This window comes from Vigna radiata, chromosome 2 (genome assembly GCF_000741045.1).
Source record: "Vigna radiata var. radiata cultivar VC1973A chromosome 2, Vradiata_ver6, whole genome shotgun sequence".
NCBI lineage: Eukaryota > Viridiplantae > Streptophyta > Magnoliopsida > Fabales > Fabaceae > Vigna > Vigna radiata.
Window position 1 is genome coordinate 23,436,830 of NC_028352.1, and position 25,135 is coordinate 23,461,964.

Here is a 25,135-nt window from a genome sequence, read left to right on the forward strand (position 1 = left end):
GTTTTTAATAAGAAAGAGAAAAAATATGGAAAGATATTTATTAGAGTTAAAAATGAAACTTTTGAAAAAATTAGAGGTGCAGGATCAGTTGTCAGAAGGTCAAAAATGGAATTTTTGGAAGTGCAGGATGAAGGCTTGGAGATGGAGGATGAAACACCCTAAAAAATTTTCCATTTTGCTTGATTTATATTATGTGAAAGTCATTTGATATTTAAGAGTATTTTTGACTTTTATATATATATATATATATATATATATATATATATATATATATATATATATATATATATATATATATATAGAGTTGTAGAATTAACGAAGGTGCAAGAAGAAACTGCCCCAATTTTGTTGGGTTTGAATTAATACACTCCAAAAATAATTTAGAAATAATATATATGACGTTATGGTTAAAGTGTATAAACAAGCTTGTTTTGGTTTGGATAAGGAGTTAAGGTTTTTTATTTAAAACATTTCAAATTGTCTTAAAAAGACTAAATAAGCTTTTTATTGTTTCTTTGATAAGTGTGAAAAATACTTATTTTTATATTCATAAGTGAGTTCAAAGTTATAATTATTCATGAAACAGTGTCTTCTCATTAAAAAGTTGTAATATTGAGTAGAAAGTTGTGTAGTCAATTATACAGGAACTTATACATCATTTTGAGTGTTTTCAATTGTTTCTCGCTAAGTTGTACTGGTGCGCTAAGCGAATTAGGGTCAGTTAAAGGATATGTAGTTGATTATTCGCTTAACGCATACATAGTCATGCGTTGAGCGAATTAATTAAATTTGAATTGGCTTTTTAAGTCGATACATAGGGAAATATGGTAACTTTTGATAGAACAAAGATATGAAAACATCTCAGAAACTTTAGGACACTGCTTCAAGGCATCAATACACCATTTTTTGCAAGGAATTGCTCAAATGTGTGCATTCTAGATAATTAAGAGTAACTAGACTTTTCTTTGTTGGAATTAGATGTAATGAACTCATTATGATGTAATTTTCATGCTCAATATATCGTTGTTCATTCATATGCTATGTCTTGAATTTACTATAATTGTATGAAAATATAATTTTATTTGAATGTCTCTACTTACTAGAGAGTAACTTTGAACATGGGTATAGATAGAACACCTAAGTGATTTAGGATTTATAGATAGACTCAATAACTTAGTCATTATTAGCATCTGACTTAATGCAAATTGTATGTTAAATTGCCTAAGGGATCAACATTTTGATATATGAATTTAGAACTAGTTGCTAAGGAATTAGGACTAGTATGTTTTGATATGAATGTTTGAATGAAATAATGACATATTGTACAATGTTTTATCTTCATATGATTTATGAAACCCAATTCCAACGATGATTCTTTTAAACTTTCAACCATAATATTTAAAATTATTGTTATTACAATTTATTTCAGTGATTATGAATTCAATCATTATCATTTATGAATTGATTTTGGTAAATAATTCCAATTTGATAACGTAACTCAATTCCCTTGAGAGAACGATGTTATGTACTTACTTTTAGTACTTGGTATACTTGGTATCAAGTCCAACACTCTATCTCCTTATTCTTCTTCAAGTTACGTGAGAACATACTTATCAAAGACACTCTGACGCTCAAGTCAGACCTAACGTGAAACGTATATTTATAAATATTATAATGGGCGTAGTCTCACTCATTAGTTACCAATAAATGACTTTTATTATTCCTATTAATTTTCAATCAACGACTATTGTTCTTATTAATTGTCCATTAATAGTTATTATTTTTTAGATTAATTATCAATTAATGACTATTCTGGACCCGTCGGTCATTTCCTTGCTGGATGGTCGACCGCTCGATCCTTGGCTCACCGGATGGTCATACAGTACACAAGCCCCTGAAGCTTAAGCGAGCTCTTTATTGGAAAAGGTGCATATGGATTATTGTGAACTTGAGAGAGATCGTTCGCGTTGTATTGAAGGGTCTGTTTTCGATGCGTTTTAACTTTCTCTGTTTTGCTTGATCGATGAGCTATAGGAGTTCACTAGAAACATTCCTTAGGCCGCATAAATGACAGTGCATTGAGAGTTCGCTTTGGAACGTTCCTCACTGGTTGGTGAGCTTTAGGAGTTCACTAAGAATGTTTCATAGGCCACGTAAATGACAATGCAATGAGAGTTAACTTTGGAATGTTACTCACCGATCAATTGATGGGCCATAGGGTGTGAATTTATGGCACCCCATCTTCTCATGCACGACTTTCTCACGATGGCGCTAAAAGAAGGGTGCCAAAATGTTTCCCACCAACATCACCATAACCTATGTTTTTGTATGATCTGATAACGAAAATTCTTACCATTACTTGAGGTTCATTTTAGAGACAAAACCAGCTATCTTTTAGCTTGTTACTTGCTTAAATCCTCACTTTTATATTGCTTTAGAGACAAAATCAGTCATACAATAAATGACTTTCATTATTTTTTATTAATTTCCAATTGATGACTATTACTTTTATTAATTATCCATTAATACCTGTTATTGTTCAGATTCATTATCAATTAATAACGGTTCTGAACTAGTTAGTTATCTCCTCACGTCAACCGTCTAGTCCTTAACTGACCGAATGGTTATACAGTATAAACATATTTTTTATTGGTTTAATACATAATTTGGTTTTTAGTTTTGGGCTTTTTGTTCAAAGTCATCATACTTTTAAAAAAGTTCAATAAGACCTCATATTTCGTTAAAAATGACTCAAAATGGTCCTTAACAGTGCAGTTGTCTCCGTGACGAAAACTAAATGATATGTACAGTTTTTGATTATGTGGCAAGGTGAGGTGAATTGAGTTGGCAAGGTATGTAGAAATGTTAAAAAGTTGAAGTTATTAGGTAAAAAAAAATGGTTAGGATTTGTGCAAAATCTTATGTAAAGTCAGAAGCCTCAATTGTAATTTTCAAAATCAGAATCTTAATTCACAATTCACAAAATCATGTGCAAAATCATAAACCCTAATTGTCAATTTGCAATTCACAAAAAATCAGAAACTCCGTCTCTCTCCCAACATTTCGGCAACCATCACCCCGTCGTTATTTTCTTCTTCACCTCAAACACTCACAACTAGAAAAAACTCATTCAAAGAGGAGGAAAAAGGTTGAAAAATAATTGAGAAAAAGGGATGGTGGTAATGTTGGTAGAGCTTCTGGCCAACGGCGCACCTTGAAAAAGATGCAGCAACGCTGATGATCACGTCTGGCTCCGACAAGGCTAGAAAAGTGCAGTCGTAGGGTGAAGATGGAGGTGGATGCAGTAGGTTTCTTTCTCTCTTTTATTGTGGTTGAATTGAAAAACAAATGAAGAAAGAGAGATTATGAAGGTTGAAACGGGTTGTTGACAGGCGAGATTCTTCCAAATGCATCTTGAACTAACCATGAATCCAAATTGAAGATCACTTTCACCAGATTCTTGAACCCCAAATCGCGAATGAATTCTAACCCAATTATAATTTTTTTTAATCCTCACTTATACTTTTTCCACGTCATTTAATTTAATTTTTAAAATTTACACTTTAAAATATATCAAATGTGCCACGTATTGCAAAACTGGACACATTATTCATTTTTAGGCACGAAGACATTTATACCTTTATGTTTTTAATACCGAAAGCTACAAAAACCATTTTTAATGAAATATAGGACTTCTCTCAACTTTTTTGAAAGAAAAAAAATAAAACTAAAAACCAGATGATGTATTATATTTTATTTATTTATTGTGATTAACTTATATCAATTAAATAATTACAAAAAAAAACAAGAATATTTTTGTTTGATTCTAAAAAGATGATTTTATTTGGATTTATCAAACTTTTATGAATCAAAAGTTCAATTCCCAAAGTAAAACTCCTATAGAATTTAATGAATTTACTTCATATGCAATTAGACTAAAAAATTAATAATTTAATTACCCGAAGTTGACATATTTAAGAAATTAAAAATGTATGGCATATTTAGTTTAATATATTTTTTAGCTAAAATAACATTTTTATTATTGATTTTAAACTACTCGTTGATAAAATTTTAATTCATAAAAATTGAAGTTAAATTTTACGACATTCCTTTTATTACAAGATTAGTTATATCGTATTTGGAATTTTAAAAATACAAACACTGATTATTGAAAAGAGAGAAAAAAAATGCAAGAAAAACTTGATTTGGCGTTGCCTTTGCTCACTCAGTAAACCCAACTCACGTAAACTGCCTCCGAATCCCATCGATGGAAAACTCTGACGAAAGAAACGAATCACTTCCTTTCTCTCCAAACCCTAACAATGCCGACGACGACGAAATCGACGAACAAGAAGACGAAGAGGAAGAGGAAGAAGACGACGGCCACGACGACGTCGTTTCACACGAGCCGTACAATCGGAACGACCGATCCTCATTGTCGAGTTTACACGAGCAGCGTTTAAAGCTGGAAGCCCTCTCCCGGCGATTGGCTTCGGAGCTGGTCCCTATCCGCGTCCACGATGTGCTGATTCGAGGCAACACCAAAACCAAGGATTGGGTGATCGAGGCGGAGCTCAAGCTTCTCCAGGACGCTGCCACCGTGCAGGAGCTCATTCGCGCCTCCGAAATCGCCCTCGCCAGGCTCCGCAGCCTCGAGATTTTCGAGTCCACCGAGCTCACGCTCCAGGCTGGGCCGCCGGAGCTGCCTCACACCGCCAATGTCATCGTCGACGTTGTCGAGACCGCGAACAAAGTTTCCGGCGAATTTGGCGTTTACACCAAACCCTCGGTACAATCTTGCTCTCTATTATCGTTTCGTGTGTGATGTTGTGATTGCTCAAGTTTGAATTGATTCAATGTGAGTCTGTGACCAATTATTGCGTTATTTGAAGCTTTCAAAGAATTTGTGATTGATAATAAATTATATGAGAATGCATTTCTTATTAGGTCTGAGGTTGTATCTTTTCATTTCAGATGCTTGTACTACAGTGCAACACCAAAGAGCAAATCTGTAATCATTTTACAAAAAATAAGAACAAAATATTTGGGTATCCTTGGACTAGGTTTACCTTTGTAGTAAAAGTGTCCTTTCTTGATCTTCTGATCTTCCATAAACTGTTGGTTTGGTTTAATCGTAAAGAAATCACACACATTTCCTGCTCTTAGGAGATCAATGTCATCTTCTAGTATGATCTTTGACTATTATCAACGGAGGCATTAGACACATACTGACCTGCTTGTCCTAGATTATAGTATCAGGGATTTAAGGGAAGTTGACTTTTCTGTTTATTGCCCCCACAATAATATGAAAGCTTTTACGTGACAAAACAAACAGCTATGTACCCTTGTTTTATTTCTTGGCTAATGTTATTATGCTTATGGATGAGCAGAAGTTATTTTGAATAGTGACAAGTATCTGAAAGGGTATAGTTATGGGTATAAATAAGGAAGAAACTCCAAATTCTTTGACTTCCAACTTGATTTTTCTTTCCATGGGTGGAGTGGGCTGTGTCTTTAGGTCCATTAGAATGGTGATCTCAATTTCTAATGGTTCCTTCTGGTGCTTGTGTCAATAAGAAAATCAAGATACAATGTACATGTAATTGCATTATATAATAATTGTTGGGATTTTTATAACGTTATCAGGTTGGGACAAAGATTTGATTCATTTCCTGTTGATAAAATATAAGGTTATGATCGTGACTATGAGTTTTCAGCTATAATCTTTTACTTGTGGGGGAGTAGAACATTTCTGTTTCATCCTTGCTTTATTGGAAGCTGTATATTGGTCTGATGAATATTTATTGGTCTTAATAAGCTAATATATATGTTTTCATTTTGGATATGTTGCAACACTGTTGTAGACAAGTTCGTGGACTGCTGAAGGTGGTCTTAAGTACAAAAACTTGTTAGGTTATGGTGATCTATGGGATGCCTCTTTGGCCTATGGTGGCAACCAAGCAACAGAGGTGAGTGTAGGAGTGTTTGCTCCAAGACTGAAAGGGTTGTTAACTCCTCTTGTAGCACGACTTTCCATGCTTTCCCAAGATTGGCAAGAGTTTTCTTCATACAAAGAGCAGCTGTTAGGATTGTCTCTTGGCTTAATCTCAACCAGGCACCATGACTTAGTCTACACTCTTGGATGGCGTACCTTGACTGATCCATCTCAAATGTCATCCAGGTCTATAAGGAGGCAGCTTGGCCATGGTTTATTATCATCTTTGAAGTATACATTTAAAATTGACAGGAGAAACTCGGCAATTAGGCCTACAAGTGGATATGCTTTTCTTTCCACCACTCACTTTGGTGGCCTTACACCAGATCATCGGAGCTTGCGATTCCTGCGCCAGGTGCAATTAGATCAATTTCTTGTCCATTAATTAATAAGCTAAAAGGCAATTGTACATGTCATGAATAAAACTTTATAATCTCTATCAAGTATCAAGTGATGGATACCAGTGTAGTAATTGTTAAAATTATTTTGGGGATACTTTCTAATTTGATGAAGATAAGAACTTTTAAAAGAATTGATTGTTATAACCATATTTGTAATTATTTGTTTAGTTACTGCAATTAGGAGGATTTGATTTTGCACAAATTTTTATTCCCGAATTTACTTCCCTCTAGCTCCTATTTGGGATATTCTAATTAGAGTCTAAATGTTTGTAGCGCTCTATGTATTCGTTGGAGTAATAGAAAATAATTTCTCATTCTTTAACCTTTAAATATTCCACTGAGTTTGATTTAAGTTAAGGATTTGGAAACCGGGTTTAAAATGTCCTATTCTTTTGGGTATAAGCTGAGTTCATCTTCTTGGCCATTTTGAAAAATACAGAACCTGGGATCTGTAATAACATGCTTCTTTTCCAGTATGCATTTACATCATTCAGTTTTAATTTTGCCAGTTGTGTAGACAGTGCATGGGGTGCTTGTTTGACCAAGTGTTGCCTTTCCACACAATGAAAGAATGCCCATACTTTGTTTTAGTAGGATGATGCTCGTACAAGTTGAAGAACAACCAATTTAGTTATACCCACTAATTGAAAAATATTGGCACTAGTACATGGTTGGCTGCATATGGCCTTATGCTTCTGTAGTGACAGCTATATATGTTGTGTGATTGAGAAGTCACATTTTAAGAATTTGATTGTTCAAATTGCAATTTGTGACCATCTGCCTGGAAATTCTTTTGGATTGTGGTAAATAATATATAGAGGGGTGTAAAATTTCTGCACATTTTTTTAAAATGTTGGGAATGGGCAATCTTAACATTAACACATGTATAACATATGGTAATCCTTCTATTGTCCAATATACTGTTTTTTAATTTTGCTCATTTTAGATATGTTTCTTTTCTTAACTGGTTGGATTCTCTCAATGCAGGAATTCGATGTTCGCTGTGCCATCCCCCTTCCGTTTTATAACACAGCTCTTAACCTTGGGATTTCAGCTGGTGCCGTTTTTCCATGGGGGCATGACTTCATGAACAAGCCATCTCCTCTTCCTGAAAGGTTTTATTTGGGAGGTGATTTCTCTCCAGTTTGCACTCTGGGAGGGCCAATAACATTGTGGGGATTTAAAACTAGGGGACTAGGTCCTACTGAACCACGAAGGAGAATTAGAAACGAAATTGTTGATGACAATGATGATTCCTCTAAACGGGACTTCATTGGAGGAGATGTTGCTGTTACGGCATTTGCAGACCTGTCTTTTGATCTCCCAATTAGGTGGTTGAGAAATCATGGAATCCATGGTCATCTTTTTGCTGGTGCTGGGAATACGGCAAAATTGACTCAGAATGAATATAGGCGCTTTTCACCTCGGAGGTTCTTAGAATCATTCCGAACATCTGTTGGATGTGGTTTTGTTGTTCCTACTAAACTTTTTCGCCTAGAGGTTAGTTAATGTTTCAGTTACTCTTGCATATAATTGAGCAGGTGGTCAAACTATCCAATCATATTTTTTTGGAAGGGCAGAGAAAACATGATTTTGATGGAAAAAGTCTTTGGGATAGTTAGTCTTGTTTGTTATATTTGACCTTTGGGCAAGTTTTGTAGTTTTTCTTTTTATTTTCCTTGAAATGTGACTCTGAACATAACACTTAATATTTTTGCTTATAAAATTATCTCCGGCAACATTTTATCCATGTTTTGATATTGTTGCAAATCCCCTGAATTTTTTTGGACTATTTCAACTGCTGGTAATATAATTTAGGGAAATGGACAGTTTCGGTTACAAGATTGACAAAGTTCGGCAGTTATTTAATCTCTTTTCTTATGCGCCCCTGCCCCCTCTCCTTGCCTTCTTCCTAATTCTGTATTTTATTGTTATTTATCAAATGAAAAATTCATCTTCGCATTTCCCATTGTTTCAGGGTAACTTCTACCACGTGCTCAAGCAGGATGAATATGACCGTGGGAAGACAGGATTTAGGTTCAGCTTCTCAGCTCCTTCTTAGAGGCAGAGTTCGAAATTGAGATTCTTTTTCTTTTTACTTTACTCTCAATCACTAAGCATTTGTGCTGTCTGTCAATGGATGGCTAGTACTATTCTCTTTCGTTTAAAATCCAGACTGAAAATCGAGAAAGGCAACTGTTTCAGCGTAGAGGATTTATAGGATCAGTTTTTGGAGTAGACATTCCCTTGAGGGTGATAGCATATAAGCTGATGCTCATTGCATGGCGATGGTGTATGAAATTATGAATTATGCAACTTTAGAAGGCTTTGATTGGCACTGAGAATTCTCATACTTTGTTCAACTTAAATAAATCGCTAACACTGGTTGAGATCATTCTTGTGGATATTTGTCTTACTGTCTTCGAAATTGTGAGATTGCAATTTGGTTTTGTTCTAGTGTACTTGAATATTTGTTGGTTATACATGATTTGAGTTAGATTTTGATTTTTTTTATCAATGTTATTTAAGCTAACAATAAATGAGTCACGCCCTCAAAGGCATCCGTAACATCTGCATAATTAATGGGCAGAGTAGTCTATTTATCTCAGAAAGTTTAAATAGAGTTTATTTGTCTTTATCATTCGTTAAAATGTGTTTGAATAAGTGGGTGAATCTGAGAGGATAGAAAATAATATAAATGAAGGAAAAAAAAGTGGGAGGTGAAGTTCCTTAGAATAGAAAGTATGGAAATGATTTGATTGGTATTTATATTTATTTTAATTTAAATGGATTAATTTAATTTATTATTTTAACAAGAAAGATATATTAATGAAATATTAAATTTTTTTATTAATTACTTAATGTTTTCGTTTTCATTATTCATTAATTATAATAGTAAAATGTATTTATAAATATCTAATTATTTTTATTTATACATTTCAATTATTTATTATGTTATATATCAATTTAAATTAATATATTTTATTTTATTTTATTATAATAGAAAGTATAGTTTTAATTATATTTAAAAATAATTATTTATATAAAAAATATCTGATTTAATTTTTTATTGTAATTTACAGCAATATTTTATTATATTTATATATAACTTTGAAGCTTTCTTTGTCTTTGTTCGCATTTTTAAATAAAAAGCAAAAATGCATATAATTTTTCCATTTCAAAATTTATTAGTAGTTCACAGTGGAATTCCAATCAGTAGAAACAAAGAGACCGAAATTTCTTTGATTTGTGATGAACGGTGACGTCCATCTACATAATACTGGGAATAGCCAGTTGCTTTGAAAAGGTGCTTTAGAGGAGTTGAACCCTAGGATTTAACTCTATAAATTTTTTGAAATATACATTTTTTACTTGGTCTTAAGAAGATCGCAGCAAAACATGTTTTGGGGTTTGGCCAATGCAATTTCAAAATGGACACTGAAATGTCCATCACTGGTGACTGTCTTTATGTACGTTTGGTGAGTCTACGTGCTCAAAAACACTTTTATCACAAATACATGCCTTATCTAAACAAAATCATTGATACTTAACAAAACCGAGAACTGAAATTGTGAATCATTTAACCAAGGGAGATAGATAAATTACTTGTACTTACATGAATGTTAGTGATATAAAGCATAATAAAAAATGACATGTTATATGATATTGTAAACCCAAATAAAGACATGTATTTGTGGACCGTAAGGTATATGTGAAAGATAGAAGATAGTGAAATGATGAGAGGCAGTCCGAAAAGGAAGAAGAGGATAGAGGTATTATATAATGGGCAGATGCAACTACTTGATGGACGGTTAAGAAACAACTTAATTTCCCTCCTTCTTATTATGCTATTTCCTTTCTGGTATATGCTTCTAGCATCTTCCCTTTATCCAATACAACTTTAAATTCATCCTTAATCAATTGCATATTCCAACTCAAAACACACACAACACAGCCTTCAAAAATGCTTCACTCCTCCACTTCTCTTCTTCCCCAAAATAAGCGTTTTGTGTTCTCCTTCCGCTCCAAACCTTCTCATTCTCATTCCTTTTCCCATTCTCTCTCTTTCTCCAAATTTATCTCTCTTCCTTCTTCTCTTTCTACATGTTGTCCAGTCGCTCGAATTTCCACCGAGACCTTGGAGGTCTCGCCGCCTCCGCGGGGCGACTTCAACTTCTACCGCGAAATCGCACGCCTCGCCGCGCTCCGCGACAGGATTGCGGCGTGCGCCACGCTCGTCGAGAAGCTCCGAGTGCTCAACGCCGATTCCAGAGTGAAGCGCTTCTTCAGTTCGGGTCGCGGCCTTGCTAGGGTTTTGGCCTCGCTCCGGTTGAGCTCCGACCAACTATTCCTGCTCAAATGCGTGGTTGCTGCCGGGCAGGAGCATGTGCTGTGTTTGGACGGAACCGAATCGCTAGAATCCGCCGCGGCTGCTGCTGCTACCGCGAGCGCCGTGAAGAGCGCGCTCTACGCTATTGCGGAGATGATTGAGAATTTGAATTCCTTTGATGGCAATGGTGGTGTGGGTTCGGGGATGGCGTTGGGGGATTACGAGATTATTGAATTGAACAAGTTGTTAGAAACTTTGGCGGAAATTGAGCAATTCTATGACTGTATTGGAGGAATTATTGGGTCAGTTCTTCGTTTTCCTACTTTTACCATTCGCTTAGTATGGAACAAATGGGGAATAGATTGAATAAAATTAACCTACCTTGTTTTTGTTTCTTTAATATATCAACAAGCGAAGAGAAAACAGTTATACTAAGATTGACTTCGGTGACTTACGCAGTAGTAAAATTGTGAAACCGAACTATTGTTCTTCTTAGTTGCTTTAACATTTTTAGTACTCCCATTTTGTTGGAACAGACATTGGGTTTATGAGATGGGCAGAAAGGGAATAAATCTCCTGTACTTTTTTTCTCTCTTTATGTTTTTGTAAACTCTTAAGCATAAGGAACTTTCTCACCTTTCCATCATTACTTGTCGTCCCAACCAACGTAATGCAGTTCCAGTTCCTTGATAGAGTGAGAAACTGTAGAACGCGGCTTATACAGCCATCATTGTCGTCGCAGTCTGATAGGAACTTCGGTATTATGGGGGTGTCTATGTTCAATAGTATTATGAGATGTTTGGTGGAATATTTAAATATTTAGTTCTTCCCCATATAGGTGGCTTGAGGGTGGGTTCACAAATGTTTCGGTGCTTATCACAGTCACCCCATAAAACTTGACGCTGCAGCTGAAATTGCAGTTGCAGACCCTCTTTTAAAACCTTGATCCCAACACCATCAAGTTTTTGTTTTTCGGTTTTGCTTGGTATAAATTTGGTTTAATAGGAGTGTATGTTGTTTGGGAATAATTCAATTTGCAATCTACTTGTTTCTTTGTTAACGCTGATACAATGCAGATATCAGATAACAGTTCTGGAACTTATTGTCCAGAAGTCATTTGAGAGGCAGAGTATGAAGTGGTCACACCAGATGCATGAAGCGAAAGAATGCCAAATTTTAGGAATTAATGCACCTAATGGGCATAACCTTTCTGAAGACACAGAGTATGCTTCTCAAGCAGCTCTATGGGGTATAGAGGTTAGTCTAATTACATTACCTGGTTTGTAAATTGTAACTTGCATTTAGGTTAGATGCTTCGTAGGTACATGGAATAATAAGATCTTGTCGTTCTAGGGTTTGCCAGACCTAGGTGAAATTTACCCTTTGGGAGGTTCTGCCGACAGGCTTGGTTTGGTTGATCCTAAGTCAGGTGAATGCCTGCCTGCTGCAATGCTACCATATTGTGGAAGGACTTTGTTGGAAGGTCTTATAAGAGATCTTCAGGTATTAGATCTCCAACTATCAAACGCAGTCATACTTGCTATGCCCATTTTTTTCTTATGATAAAACCAAGATTAAGTTTTTGTGCTGGTCCCTGAAATATATAATTCTTCAATTTCACATTTGAAGGCTAGAGAATTCTTGTACTTCAAGTTATACAATAAACAATGTATCACACCCGTTGCAATAATGACAAGTGCCGCAAAGAACAACCACAAACACGTCACTTCTCTGTGTGAAAGACTTTCATGGTTTGGGAGAGGTCGATCAACTTTCCAACTTTTTGAGCAGGTTTTATATAAATCTATACTATGGATTCTGGGAGGGGTCATCTTATTTTAAAAATCTCTAAATATATAATTTGTAAATTTGCAGCCTCTTGTTCCAGTTGTTGGTGCAGAAGAAGGTCAGTGGCTGGTCACCAAACCATTGAGTCCCCTGAGCAAGCCTGGTGGTCATGGTGTCATATGGAAACTTGCACATGACAAAGGCATCTTCAAATGGTTTTATTCTCGAGGAAGAAAAGGTGCAACTCTGCGCCAAGTCAGGTGTGTTGTTATGATTGATATTTCTTTGGTTTGCTTTCCTTAGTACGAGAAACTTGCATTTACAATACAGGTGACCTTGCAGTAACGTTGCGGCAGCTACAGATTTAACCCTCCTAGCCTTAGCAGGGATTGGCTTACGTCATGGAAAGGTAGTTAGGTAGTTAGCGGTTGTTTTAATTGGTAATCTCAGCCTTTTTTGGCACTATATGTGGACAAAGGCTAAAACATGTTATGATACAAGGGTAAATAAAATTTTATTGTGTATAGTTCCTTACCAAGTCAAAAGTTTCTGATGTATAAGGTTTTGGTAAATCAACTAATGTCTGATAATTGCAACTGTTTATCCTATAAATGCACTGGAAAAAAAACTAGATACCGCAGTCCAACTGTTTATCCTATAAATCCACTGTTTGCTTGGAGCATTGTCCCTAGTTAATAATTTATCTTGCCAGAAGTTCTTTAAGAAAAAAAGAAAGGCGCTGTTCTCAGAAATATTTATTCAGCTAAACAGTCTCAAATTTCAAGTAGAATATTGTTTGCACTTTCTGAGCTGTGTTCTTTAACAGAAACTGGGATTTGCATCTTGTGAGCGGATATCAGGCGCTACAGAAGGAGTTAATGTGCTGATGGAGAAGAAAAGTATTGATGGTAAATGCGAATATGGAATTTCTTGTATTGAGTACACTGAGTTTGACAAGTTTGGAATTACTGCTGGACCTCTTGCTCCAAAAAGGTGTGTGATTTTCCTGGACTTGATTTTATTTCAGTGTTTTACCTGTCTCAAAAAGTGATTTGGGCTTTCATACTCTAAACTGACTTTGTATGTTCAAATTTGGTATCCAGATTCTGTGATACATTTTGCAGCTTTAAATTATTTGCCCATGCTTAACCTATGTATTCTTCTAGTCTGGCATATTATTACAAACGAATGACTTCGATGATTAAGAATACATTATCCCCAAATTTGTATGAATAATTAGAATGACAAGCATTTTATAAACCTACATCCACAGGAGACCCGTGCCCTTCAAATTTAAAATTAATGCATTTAATATTATAAATTTCTTTCCTTCTGGAGATTATCAAACAGTTCAATAGTTATTATTTTGCGAATCTTTACTCTTTTTGTCTGTTATGCCTTCTAATTTGGAATGCATACTCAAATATTGACTTCATTCTGTATAATGAAGTTTGCAGGCGGAGTTCCCAGCCAATACAAACATCTTATATGTTGATTTACCTTCCGCGGAGCTAATTGGATCAAGTAAGAGTAGAAATAGTTTGCCTGGAATGGTGCTAAATACCAAAAAGCCAATAGTTTACTCAGATCAGTTTGGTAGATGTCATAGGTATGTCTCTTCCTTGTGAATTGATCAATGATTTTTCCTTTGTTTTATACATTAAATTGAAAATGAAGCTTAGCACAACTGTGAGGTTGCTGCCTTGTGACCAAATAAAGGTTACAGTTTCAAATCTTTGAAAAAAATTCTCTGTTTGTGTGGGGTAAGGCTGTGTATATCTACTTTATTTAAACCATAGTTAGTGGTAGCCTCGTACATTCACTACTGAAACATCTATAATATATATTCTTTATCTGACAGTAGTTTATATTCATGTATTATCTGGAAATTGAAAATTTCGATTTTGAAATGCATGAGGACCACAAGTTGAAATTGATGGATTACCTTTCCTGGCTTTAAAATAATTCATCTTTTCTACAGTGATTATTTGTTTCTTATTATTACTTCTCTAAGTTAATTTTTGATTAAATTACTCAGTTGGTGTCTAAACTATTTGTGAATTTTGAAAGTAGGTCCTTACAGTAAAAAGAATGTGATTAGGTTCTTAAACTAAAAAGGTAGGTCCTTGGGGTTAGTTTATGGCATCTTGAAATTGCCATAATCAATGACTGTTTTTAAAACCCGAAGAACTAAATTTAAAAACTACTAAATTTAGGACCCATTTAGTTTTTTTAGTAGTTTAGTGACCTGCTTGAAAATTTCCAGATAGTTCAGAGGCCAAATGAGTAATTTTACCTATTTTCCTTGTGATTAAATATTTTCACGCTGTGTATATTGCGAATTCTTTTGTTGCATTTACAACTTACTCTTCCCCCTTTCCTTGTGATTCACTAGCGTCTCTGGTGGTAGACTTGAGTGCACAATGCAAAATATTGCTGACAATTATTTCAATTCGTACTCTTCTAGATGTTATAATGATGTTGAAGGTACGTCCTGCATGTGCTTGTCTGATCTGACAAACCATATACAACAATTCCCATTTAGTTGAGCTTAACAAAACTCTTACTTGTGAGCAGATGAGCTAGATACTTTTATTGTATATAATGAAAGAAGGAGAGTTACCTCCTCTGCCAAGAAAAAAAGAAGGCATGGAGACAAGTCTTTACACCAGGTTCGATTTATTGCATTGGTGAAATAGCATTTTTTTTTTTGTCTAGATTGGGTTGAGTAAACAAAGTACGTGTGATATTCCATTATGTTGATTCCATTTCCAAGTTTTTGACAGTTCTAGTATTCTTGTAATCCCTTCCTTATGAGGTCTGTTCCTAATATTTCCTTATATACTTGGATAGTGCTTGTCTTCACTTATCAGTTGGTATTACCTGAATATCTTACTAACGTGTTTTTGAACAATGGTGAAAGCTTAAGAACTAAACTACGGGTTCTTTGGATGGCTAGGATTATCTTTATATTTCTCGTATAATATATATGTTTTTCAGTTTTATGTGTTGGAGTTGTAATGATGGTTGCTCTTAAATATCTATAATATGTTTTGCATTTTTATGTAGACACCGGATGGTGCTCTTTTGGATATCTTACGAAATGCTCACGATCTTCTTTCACAGTGTAATATAAGACTTCCTGAGGTATATACATGCGTGCTAGCATGTTTTATGCTTATTGATTCATTTTCATTTGGTTTGGTCAAGTACAATTTCATATTATACTAGTATGCTACTGCTAAACCTTTTTGTTTGGTCATTTGGTAATACATTTAAGTTTGTAAACGGAGGATTACTGTCCTTTCTAGGTACTTACAGTTATTTTGTTATGTTTGTTCTCTCCTGCAGATTGAAGCTAATGAGAACTATGTTGATTCGGGACCACCATTTCTCATCCTTTTGCATCCTGCTCTTGGTCCTCTTTGGGAAGTCACTAAGCAAAAGGTAACCCTTGTATTATTATGTTATTTTAAGTATTCTTTCATCAATAATTGTCAATTTTATGTTATATTCTTTGTATAAATTTTAAACTATGAAAGTTTAATTCAATTTTATCAGTAAATGGCTGTGTTCTAAACATATTGGTCTCAAGTGTTCCCTTAAATAGGTCATTTTTTCAGTTTCGTGTCCACCAGTGTTCTTAACACATGATAAGACATGAACCTAACCTTTTTACACAATTTTTTCTTCCTATTGTCTGGGTGTAACCTTTTCTTCAATGCAATTTGCTTGGAACATGACAGTTCTACAGCTTTACAAGGGTGAATTGTGTTGATTATCATTTACATATAAAGGTTTTGATTATTTTGTCATTCTTTTTTGTGATCAGTTTTATGGTGGTTCCGTATCGGAGGGCTCTGAGTTACAAATAGAGGTTGCAGAGTTTTTTTGGAGGAATGTACAGGTACTAAGCAAATAGATTTGGTTAACTTATGTGGCGTGAAGTTCTAAGATATTGGGCTGATATTTGTCATTTGTCCCTTTACACCAGCTCAATGGAAGCCTGATCATAATAGCTGAGAATGTTATGGGCTCAATGAAGATTAATGAGAGCGGTGAATCCATACTACATTATGGCCAAAGGTATTGTTCTTTCTGTATTAATAAGTTGTATTGTGATTCCTTATCAACCTCATCGTACATGAAGATCCCAAGATCTAAGGCATAAAATTACTTTAGATTGCGAGCATCTAACATTATACACATTTATGTTATTATCATGCCAGGTGTGGAAAATGTAAGTTGCAAAATGTCAAGGTGTTGAACAAGGGAATTGATTGGAACTGTGATCGAAACATATACTGGAAACATGATGTGCAGCGATCTGAGGTGCTGCAAATCATACTTCATGGAAATGCTGAATTTGAGGCTACTGATGTTGTCTTACAGGTTAATGTTTAAATGTAGATTTTATTCTCTAAACTACTTTTGCAAAAAGTCCCGCTTGCAATAGTGTCTATTCCTTGGATTTGAGCCCATGATTTCTCATACTTTGTAAGTTAGAGCTTTCATCGAATCCAAACCAATTTGCCTTGATGTGTGTGCATGGTAGGATACCCACAACGGCCTAGAATTGCTTGACAAAGCAGGATTTATTCCCTTCATGGATACCCAACCCACATTGTTCCAAACAATATTAGCTTGGGACACTTTTTCTAACCACCGACATAAAGGATTCATTTCGAGTTTAGAATTTATTGAGTCACTTTTTCTTAACTATTAAGCTGACCCTGTAGTCATTTGTATTTGAATGTCGAAAAGAACCAGAGCCTCATGACAAAGCCTCCAATTACTGTTGTCATTATAGCCTAAAAATTAAGTACAATAAAATTACTCTTTGGTTAATTTTTGTGGATATTTGATAACCTATAAACTGATACCTAACAAGCTTATTCTTCTGTTATTTAACTGATATAGGGAAATCACGTGTTCGAAGTTCCAGATGGCCACAGACTCAAAATCATGCCGGGAAACCCAGGTCTATTCAACTTCAGAAATTTATTTTGCTTGGTTCCTCTCCTTATTGCTTTGCTTGCCTGAAGTAATATATGCTGTTATCATGATTATTTTGAGAATGTTAGTGTTGTTATCCTTAGTCAAATTATTTGTTCTGTCCTAGTCATAGAATGTTGCTGATTTAGGTTCATAATTGCGTTTCAGGTTTAGCAATCCAGTTAGATCCAATTGATAAAGATATGATGGAGAGGGGAAGCTGGCACTGGAATTACAGGGTAGAAGGTTCTCACATTCAGCTAGATTTAGTAGAATCATAAACCACTAACCATTTTAGATGTCTGCTGCGTGAATCATGGTTCACAGCTGCCATTTGAGTTCATAATAATTTAGGTTACTAAATGACAGGGTTGAACAGAAGTTAAGCCTTGGTCATTTTTGGTTATTTTAGACTTTGTTGTAATATGTTGATAGGTTTGTATAATCCGTGTCACTTCCCTCATTTTTCTTTCTTCTATTTTTCCATTCATCTCCCCCTTTATTATTGGGATGACGTCGATGTAACCAACATTATCAAACTAAGATGAATTCAAGCAATGTATATTGGTCTATTTCAGTAATTGCAGACCTCGTTTATATTTTAAATGTACGCTTTCGCCTCGAGATTTTGACGTGTTCAGGCCACACCCAATCTCTTTTTCTGCTTTATGTGGAGAATCCATTATGCAAAGTTCCAAGTTATTGGGCTTTTGAATATCATAATAGTAATTGTGGTCATCCACTTCGCAATCGTATTAAACGGGCGATTGTCATTCTTCTCTTCCTCAATGTACCTGCAATGGAACAGTATGTGTTTGTAAAGAGGATAGCTTATATATTTCATCGTAATAATTTTTTATTTGTCACCTTTCTAGGACCCCTTTGATTTTATCCAGTAGATTTCATTATTTTATTTTATTTTTAGATTTCAGCACAACTCTTTCACTTTCTCGTGAGCTAAATTGCCTATTGACAAGTGAATTAATTCATGAGCTAATTCACCTAATTTTAAGGAATAAATAAAAATGCAACAAAGTGTAATTACAAAAATCAAGCAATATGCTAGTTTATTACGGTAACAAATTCAAAATCAATACATTAAAATGCAATAGCAAGCAAATTTATAAGCAGTTGATGGATTTCAGATTAAGACAAATGCGGGAAGACAAGCATCATTTGATTGATCATCCTGGTTCCACACCTACAGCTAGAATCCAAGCAGGTCACTTCTGAGTTGTAACGAAACCCCTCTTGTTGTTTTTCAATTGGAGGAACAATTATTTTGTCCCATTTTGGAAATACACCAAAATCCAACAAAATCTTGAGCAGGGAAGAACGTACATCATTGTAAAATGCATCACCCTCCAGGCCCAGCACATAAATATTCATCTGGGACTAAATATCACTTTAAATTTGTAAAAAAATGAATAATGTTGTACTATAGAATTGAATGTTGAGACAAAATCTTCCTCCATTTGAATACCAGTAGAAGCAACAAAGTGCTTTCCCTCCCAATTGTCCATTTGATGTACAAAATGTAGGCTCTATAGCACACCATCATCACTCATCAATATTGCACTACCAACAACAAAGTCTTTCATTGTACTGTGAATTCTGTCACAAGAGACAAATCACCATCCACTACATTTCATAGTACTCACCATTCCATTACCTTTCTTTCATTTCAATCCACACTATACCCATCTATCAATTTCACCCTTGTCTTTTCACTTCCTTAGACCTTCTTCTACCACCACTCTACTCTTTAACTTTCCACCACAACTACCTCCGATCAAAACTTCAAAACTATATAAAAACTATAATAATTATCTAATCACAACCAGAAATTTTTTAATATATATAAACAACTTTCTTATGTCTTTTCATTCCAAATACATTCATATTATTTAAAATAAAAATTTAATCCAAATCTTATAACACTATTAAAAGAGTAAAAAAAATCCTTGACTTAGATTATTAAAATGATGAATTTAAAATTATGTAATCACTTTTTTAACTACGTATATAGAAGTTTTTAAAACGTATTATTCTTATTAGGTCAACAAGGTCATAAGCTGCTTTTGACCTTTCCATTATGACATCCTTAATTGTGTTCCTGAATGAATACGTGTGCTTGCTCCACATGTTTGAACATATCATCAGCACATTTCTTAAAATAAAAGTTTCCACTTACCCATATGTCCCAGTGTTCAAACTCGAATACCAGACTATTTATTCATATAAAAAATCTCATATTATGTATATATGTTAGTTTACTATGTTGGTATAGGCATTTAATTTTGGTTGATATTATTTTAGTCGAAGATTCCTTCCAATCTTATCTTGAAGCACCCAAAGGATTATTTAGTGTAACATCAAATGGAATTGAAGAAAAGATTTGCAAAAAAAAAAAGAGAATAATAATAGAAAGATGTAGTGTATATTTTCCGTACCCATATGGCATTATAAATATATTTTGTAACAGTAGTTGCAGTTACATAACTATGGAAGACATGATTACAGAGAAAGTCAAATGATTTGTGTAATTTATAAACATAAATTGTTCCATAATTAATAACGCCACCAGTACTATTTGTCTACATACCACCCTCTTATAACAATGCATCCACTTCTTTTTAAAGTTTTCGAATATGCTTTTTCGATTTTTATTTTTCAAAAAATTCTATACCATACGTCATGCATATCTTCTTCAAAACCAAACCGACATAATCCACTTTTTAATGCAAAATTTCATACACAACTTTTCATATTTATGATGTGAGTTATAAACTAAAACACTAATTATTTTTTCTTACAGACAACATCATTACAATGACATCTCTCTAATTAAAATAAAACATGTTTAACAACATCATAATCATATATAATTTCATAGGACCCACCATTTTCCTCTACTTACTATTATAAACAACAGCCAACTGATTATTCCATACATACCCTCAAAACCAGCAGGAACAACAACTAATCATGCATGTGACTTTTTGTTCTTCTCATTATAAAATTATCAATAGGTGTACACAATTTTAATACTTTTAGGTCAAGTTATTTGGTCTTTTTAGTATTTTTCGTTTTAATTTAATTTGATTCAATTTTTTTTTAAGTATAAAAAATTATGAGACGAAAATAGAAAATTTTAATAGTAAAAAAGCCACGTTTGCAAAATAGACTAAATTAAAAATAAGCAAAAAATAAATAAAATAAAAGAACGTTATATTAAAATAAAAATATTTAGGAAAAAAAATCACTGAATCTCGTTACTTGTTTGATTAAATAATAAAGCTAGCAGGTTTTTGTTATGTTTTGAATTGTTTACTTAAAGTAAATAAATTTAATAATAATAAATCAGATCTTACAAAAATTAACACAAACTAAAAGTACTGATATGTAACTCGATTAAAAACTAATGTTTCTACTAGTATGCCTCTTCATGAACATATTTAAAAAATTATATAATACTAAATTTCCCGAACAAATAAACACTAAATCATTTTATGCACTCGATGTTTTTCTTTTGACAAACATTTTGTCTTCTACTTCCTATCGTGCGTTCCATGAGATGATGCTAGAAAAAGTGATTTTATATATACATGCTGGTTTAATATTACTTAGACATGCTCTCATAATTGCAAAAACATTATAAACAATAGTCCATACCTAGATCTACAATGTTTCACGGGTAAAAATCAATAAATTTTGTGTAATCTTATATTCTTCTTCTTTTCTTTCAAACATTTATAAACCCAACCCATTAAAACCATTTTAATTCATCTTCTACTCAAAAACATATTACTTAAAATACCATATTTCACTCAAACTAAAAAAAAAAAAGATATATCAAACTTCCCTATCTTCGAACCCATAATTTCATACCCTACAAAATTATTGAAATTTCGAGCTTTTAGTCTTTTGATTATATTTTCCAAATTCCTTTCAAACTTTTAATTATTTGAGGAAGAAAATAAAGATATCGAAATTTTATATTAATAAAAGGTGGCGATGATTGATTGTGATAATTTAAAAGTTGAAAGATTAGATTTAAGAAAAAGAAAGGGGTGAGATTAAAATCTGAGATGAGACGTGGCATGCTAAAAGGAAAAAAGTTTATAGTTAATTGAATAAGAAAAGATTAATTAATATTAAGTGGGGAAATCCGGGCTTCTATTTATAGAAATATAGAGATAACCTTGAATGAAGTTGTTAATCATAATCCTGTGTGTTTGTCTTTTACACAGGTGTCAAGCTGTGTTGAATTCATATAAAGGGTGCAAAGATTTTTATGGGACTTGATCGTCAAACAGTCTAACATGATCTCAAAAGTTAAGGGATCAGTTTCAGAAAGTGGGAATGGCATCAAATAAATTTCAATTCCATAACCGTAAATAGTAACACTGTGCCAATCTTTCATTCACTCATCTTGATTGATTGATGAGACCCAAAAACAATATATATATATTATACAAAATTATTCCTTAATCTCAAAGTCTTATTATTATATAATAATAGTTAAATAATCAACTATTTTAATAAAAGATTTTATTTAGAAGAGGAAAAGTGAAATTTATTTAATTTTGTAAAACATAATAATTACACAGGTCAACGTAACATAGGAAGTTGTGTTTGGGTCATGAATTGTATTCCCGGAGGAAGCGATGGAAATTGTCAACGGCGGCGGTGGGGACGGCCACCATCACCTTCACGCTGTGGCGTTCACCGGTAACCGGAAGAAGCAAACAGTACCTATCGCAGCAAATGGGTCCCACATGCAGAGGCTTTCCCATTCCTAGTTCAACCCTCTCCAAACCCAGCCTCGACCACTGCGACAGAATCAGCACCCCCACCGAGTCAGGACTCGCCCTTGACTCGGAAACCAACTCAACAACCCTCCGCACGTGCTCGCTATCCACCCTCTCTTTCGCACGCTTCACCGCACTCCACACGTGAGCCACCCCTCTCTCCCCCAACTCCCACGCGCTGCTCTGCGCGCACCCCAACACAAACGCGTTCCCGTAGTACCCCTCCGGCAAACCCGGCTTCACTCGCTTCCGCACGTTCACGCTGAACAAAAGCTTCAGCGTCTGGTTCTTCGGAAACCCTAACGCCCGAGCCCAGCTCCTCCACACGTGCGCGGCCACTACCTCGAAGGACGTGCACGACTCTCCTCCGCACGCGCGCTTCAGCTTCTCGATGCGTCTCTCGTCCAACACAATGCAAGTAGGCTTCAGCCTGCTCGTCACACGGTTCATAAACCCGCACAAATCAGGAACTCCACAAAACTCAGCATGCATAGCTGGATTCGCCTCGCTTCTCTTATCAGGATTCAGAAGATGTCTATCCCAAACCGGTTTCGGCTTCGGATCCACACTCACACCGAGACCCAGACCCTGACATTTCTCCGAGGCTAAATCGGAGAAATAATTCAGAAACTCAGCGCTCCCGATGCCGTCGCAGATGCAGTGGTTGATTCCGACGCCGACGGCGGCGGCTCCGTCGGCGAGCCAGGTGAGCTGGACGACGAGAATCGGCGAGCCTTTGAGGACGTCAGTGACGTAGAGGGATAAGAGCTTTCTCCATTGGGCCACTGTTTTGGGGGCCTTTTGGAAATCATTGACACTGTAGCGTTCGGAAGAGGCTTCGATGAAGACAGCACCCTGGGCCCGACAAACGACCTCGAGGCCCAGCCCCTGAGGCTGGGGCCGGACTCTTCCTGCAAATGGATAATAAGGAACGAGGGCTTTAGCTAATGCGGTTTTTAAACGAGCGGCGGTTGAAGGGCGGTCGAGGCCCGGGGCGGGCCTGTAAAGAAGGAGATACTCGATTGTGAAGCGCAAGAAGAGTTGGGAGTCGAGTGCTGAGAGTGCAAGGACAGTGTTGGGTGTGGGGTCTGAGGGTGTGACAACATGAGCTTCTTTGACACGCACCATTTTTGGCAACTGAGAAATGGGTAGTTTGAACTTTGAAGCATATGTTAGGTTTGTGTTGTAAGTGGATGTGGGAGAGGGTGGTATTTATTTGTTGTGTGCGGCTGATGAGTGACTGTAACTGTGAAAGATTTGTGTGAAGATTCTGGGGGCATCGCTTTATGGAAGATAAATTAATATGAAAAAACATAAATAGTAAAACAGCTGTGCTGCCTTTGCTTTCTGTCTGTTGGGTGAAGTGATGACCAGTCATTTCCAAATTCCTCCATAAATCTTTTCTCTTGTTTTTTTCCTTCACATTTCCTTCTTTTCATATACCTCTCTCTCCATTTCATCTACCTATTATACCTAGTACACTTATCACTCCTTTTTTTCATTAAATAACATTACTTTTAATTCCTTTCCTTCCACATCATCATCACCATCAAATTTAACTAACTTAACACTTTTTTCACATTAATCATCTCCTCAACTATTTCAATTTTCTGTACTCTTTATCTCACACCAACTAACCTTTTTATGATCTATATATACGTTTCAGCAGAAATGCAAAATTATATGAATTTGGATAAATGATCACCAGAACTTCAAATCAATGCATTTCCTTTCCTGGCTTAAAAACAGAACTCATCATTACTTTCTCCACTGATTAACTGTTATCCTATTTATTACCATTCCTCGTTCTGCTTCTAACATTTAGACTTTCTTCTTTTTTTCTGCAGAGGTCATTATATTCTTTAACATAACTTTTCCTCTGATGACTTTGGCTGGGACGACTAACACAAATGCATTGTGAAAATTCAATTTCATGCTCCACGCAGTACCGTCCTTTTACTATTTTTTTTCTCTCGTCCTTTTAGCATCTTATGATGAAGTTTTTGGTCCTAATATTTCCAAGGATTATTAGTTTGTATCTTTCACACCAGACTTATTCCAAGTATATCTTCTTTTGAACTTCATCATGACATTCACCATGACGCATTTATAAGTGATTAAATATATTACTAAATCATCGTGAACTTCTTTTACAGTGATATAAGACTTGTTGAGGTATATCATACGCATATACTTTTCTTTTGTAATTTACTCATTTTCATATGATTGGGTTGAATACATATTTTATATTGTAGTGCTGGTATAAAGCTTTTTCTTATTTGTAAGTTCATTTGGTAAAGCGTGCAGCTTTGTCAACGGCGGATAACTGTCTTTTTTACCGACTTTGAATTATTTTATGTTACATGTTCTTTCGGCTGCAGATTGAAGTTAATGAGAACTGCGTTGATTTGGGATTCTCATCTTTTTGCATCATCCTGTGTTCTTGGTCTTTGGAAACTCAATAGATAAAAAGTATCATTATTATATATGTCAATAGCCATTAATTCATCAATAATTCTTTTGGCACTTAAATGGAATTTTATCAGTAAATGGGTTCAAAAAGAATTTTCACTTACTGAGTAAATAGCAGCCTAAACTTACAACCCTACGTTGAGGTGCATTGCAACTTTTCCTATAACACAACTCAACTTTTTTACTATTATTATTATTCCGCTCTCTAATGACAGAAAATCTAGTCAAAAGGTTGTTTTCTTTTCTCAGATTCTTCTGTTTATTACAATCCATATTATGTAGTTCATTCCTAATTTGAAAAAGGAGGAGAATGTAATCATGATCGTTTTGGATTGTTGCT

The 25,135-nt window shown here is 34.9% G+C and overlaps 3 protein-coding genes across 3 annotated transcripts; 2 read left to right on the forward strand and 1 right to left on the reverse strand.

The window, feature by feature from the left end:
- Window positions 1–4,163: 4,163 nt before the first annotated feature.
- LOC106756451 (sorting and assembly machinery component 50 homolog) lies at window positions 4,164–8,898 on the forward strand. The gene is made up of 4 exons (XM_014638888.2): window positions 4,164–4,789; window positions 5,865–6,350; window positions 7,384–7,896; window positions 8,375–8,898. The coding sequence occupies exons 1-4, from the start codon at window positions 4,268–4,270 to the stop codon at window positions 8,456–8,458; spliced, it is 1,605 nt and encodes a 534-aa protein (XP_014494374.1). The 5' UTR covers window positions 4,164–4,267; the 3' UTR covers window positions 8,459–8,898.
- Window positions 8,899–10,140: 1,242 nt separating this feature from the next.
- LOC106756362 (UTP--glucose-1-phosphate uridylyltransferase 3, chloroplastic) lies at window positions 10,141–18,090 on the forward strand. Its single transcript, XM_014638756.2, has 17 exons — window positions 10,141–11,028; window positions 11,803–11,983; window positions 12,080–12,229; window positions 12,356–12,517; window positions 12,602–12,774; window positions 12,857–12,923; window positions 13,341–13,507; window positions 13,965–14,123; window positions 14,910–15,001; window positions 15,092–15,186; window positions 15,584–15,661; window positions 15,866–15,961; window positions 16,347–16,421; window positions 16,509–16,600; window positions 16,744–16,906; window positions 17,435–17,495; window positions 17,678–18,090. Exons 1-17 carry the CDS (start codon window positions 10,361–10,363, stop codon window positions 17,788–17,790), a joined length of 2,592 nt encoding a protein of 863 aa, XP_014494242.1. The 5' UTR covers window positions 10,141–10,360; the 3' UTR covers window positions 17,791–18,090.
- A 3,946-nt stretch (window positions 18,091–22,036) lies between these two features.
- On the reverse strand, window positions 22,037–23,535 carry LOC106755629 (taxadien-5-alpha-ol O-acetyltransferase-like; the record flags this gene model as incomplete). The annotated part of the gene is made up of 1 exon (XM_014637816.2): window positions 22,037–23,535. A coding segment is annotated over one exon (1,383 nt), but the record flags the coding sequence as incomplete, so codon positions are not given.
- Window positions 23,536–25,135: the final 1,600 nt, after the last annotated feature.

Coding starts and splice junctions, on each gene's coding strand:
- LOC106756362 (XM_014638756.2), top strand. CDS start 10,361: ATGCTTCACTCCTCCACTTCTCTTCTTCCCCAAAATAAGCGTTTTGTG. Junction 11,984..12,079: donor CAGCTCTATGGGGTATAGAG/GTTAGTCTAATT, acceptor TTGTCGTTCTAG/GGTTTGCCAGACCTAGGTGA. Junction 15,662..15,865: donor GTAATATAAGACTTCCTGAG/GTATATACATGC, acceptor TCTCTCCTGCAG/ATTGAAGCTAATGAGAACTA.
- LOC106756451 (XM_014638888.2), top strand. CDS start 4,268: ATGGAAAACTCTGACGAAAGAAACGAATCACTTCCTTTCTCTCCAAAC. Junction 4,790..5,864: donor GCGTTTACACCAAACCCTCG/GTACAATCTTGC, acceptor ACACTGTTGTAG/ACAAGTTCGTGGACTGCTGA. Junction 6,351..7,383: donor GCTTGCGATTCCTGCGCCAG/GTGCAATTAGAT, acceptor CTCTCAATGCAG/GAATTCGATGTTCGCTGTGC.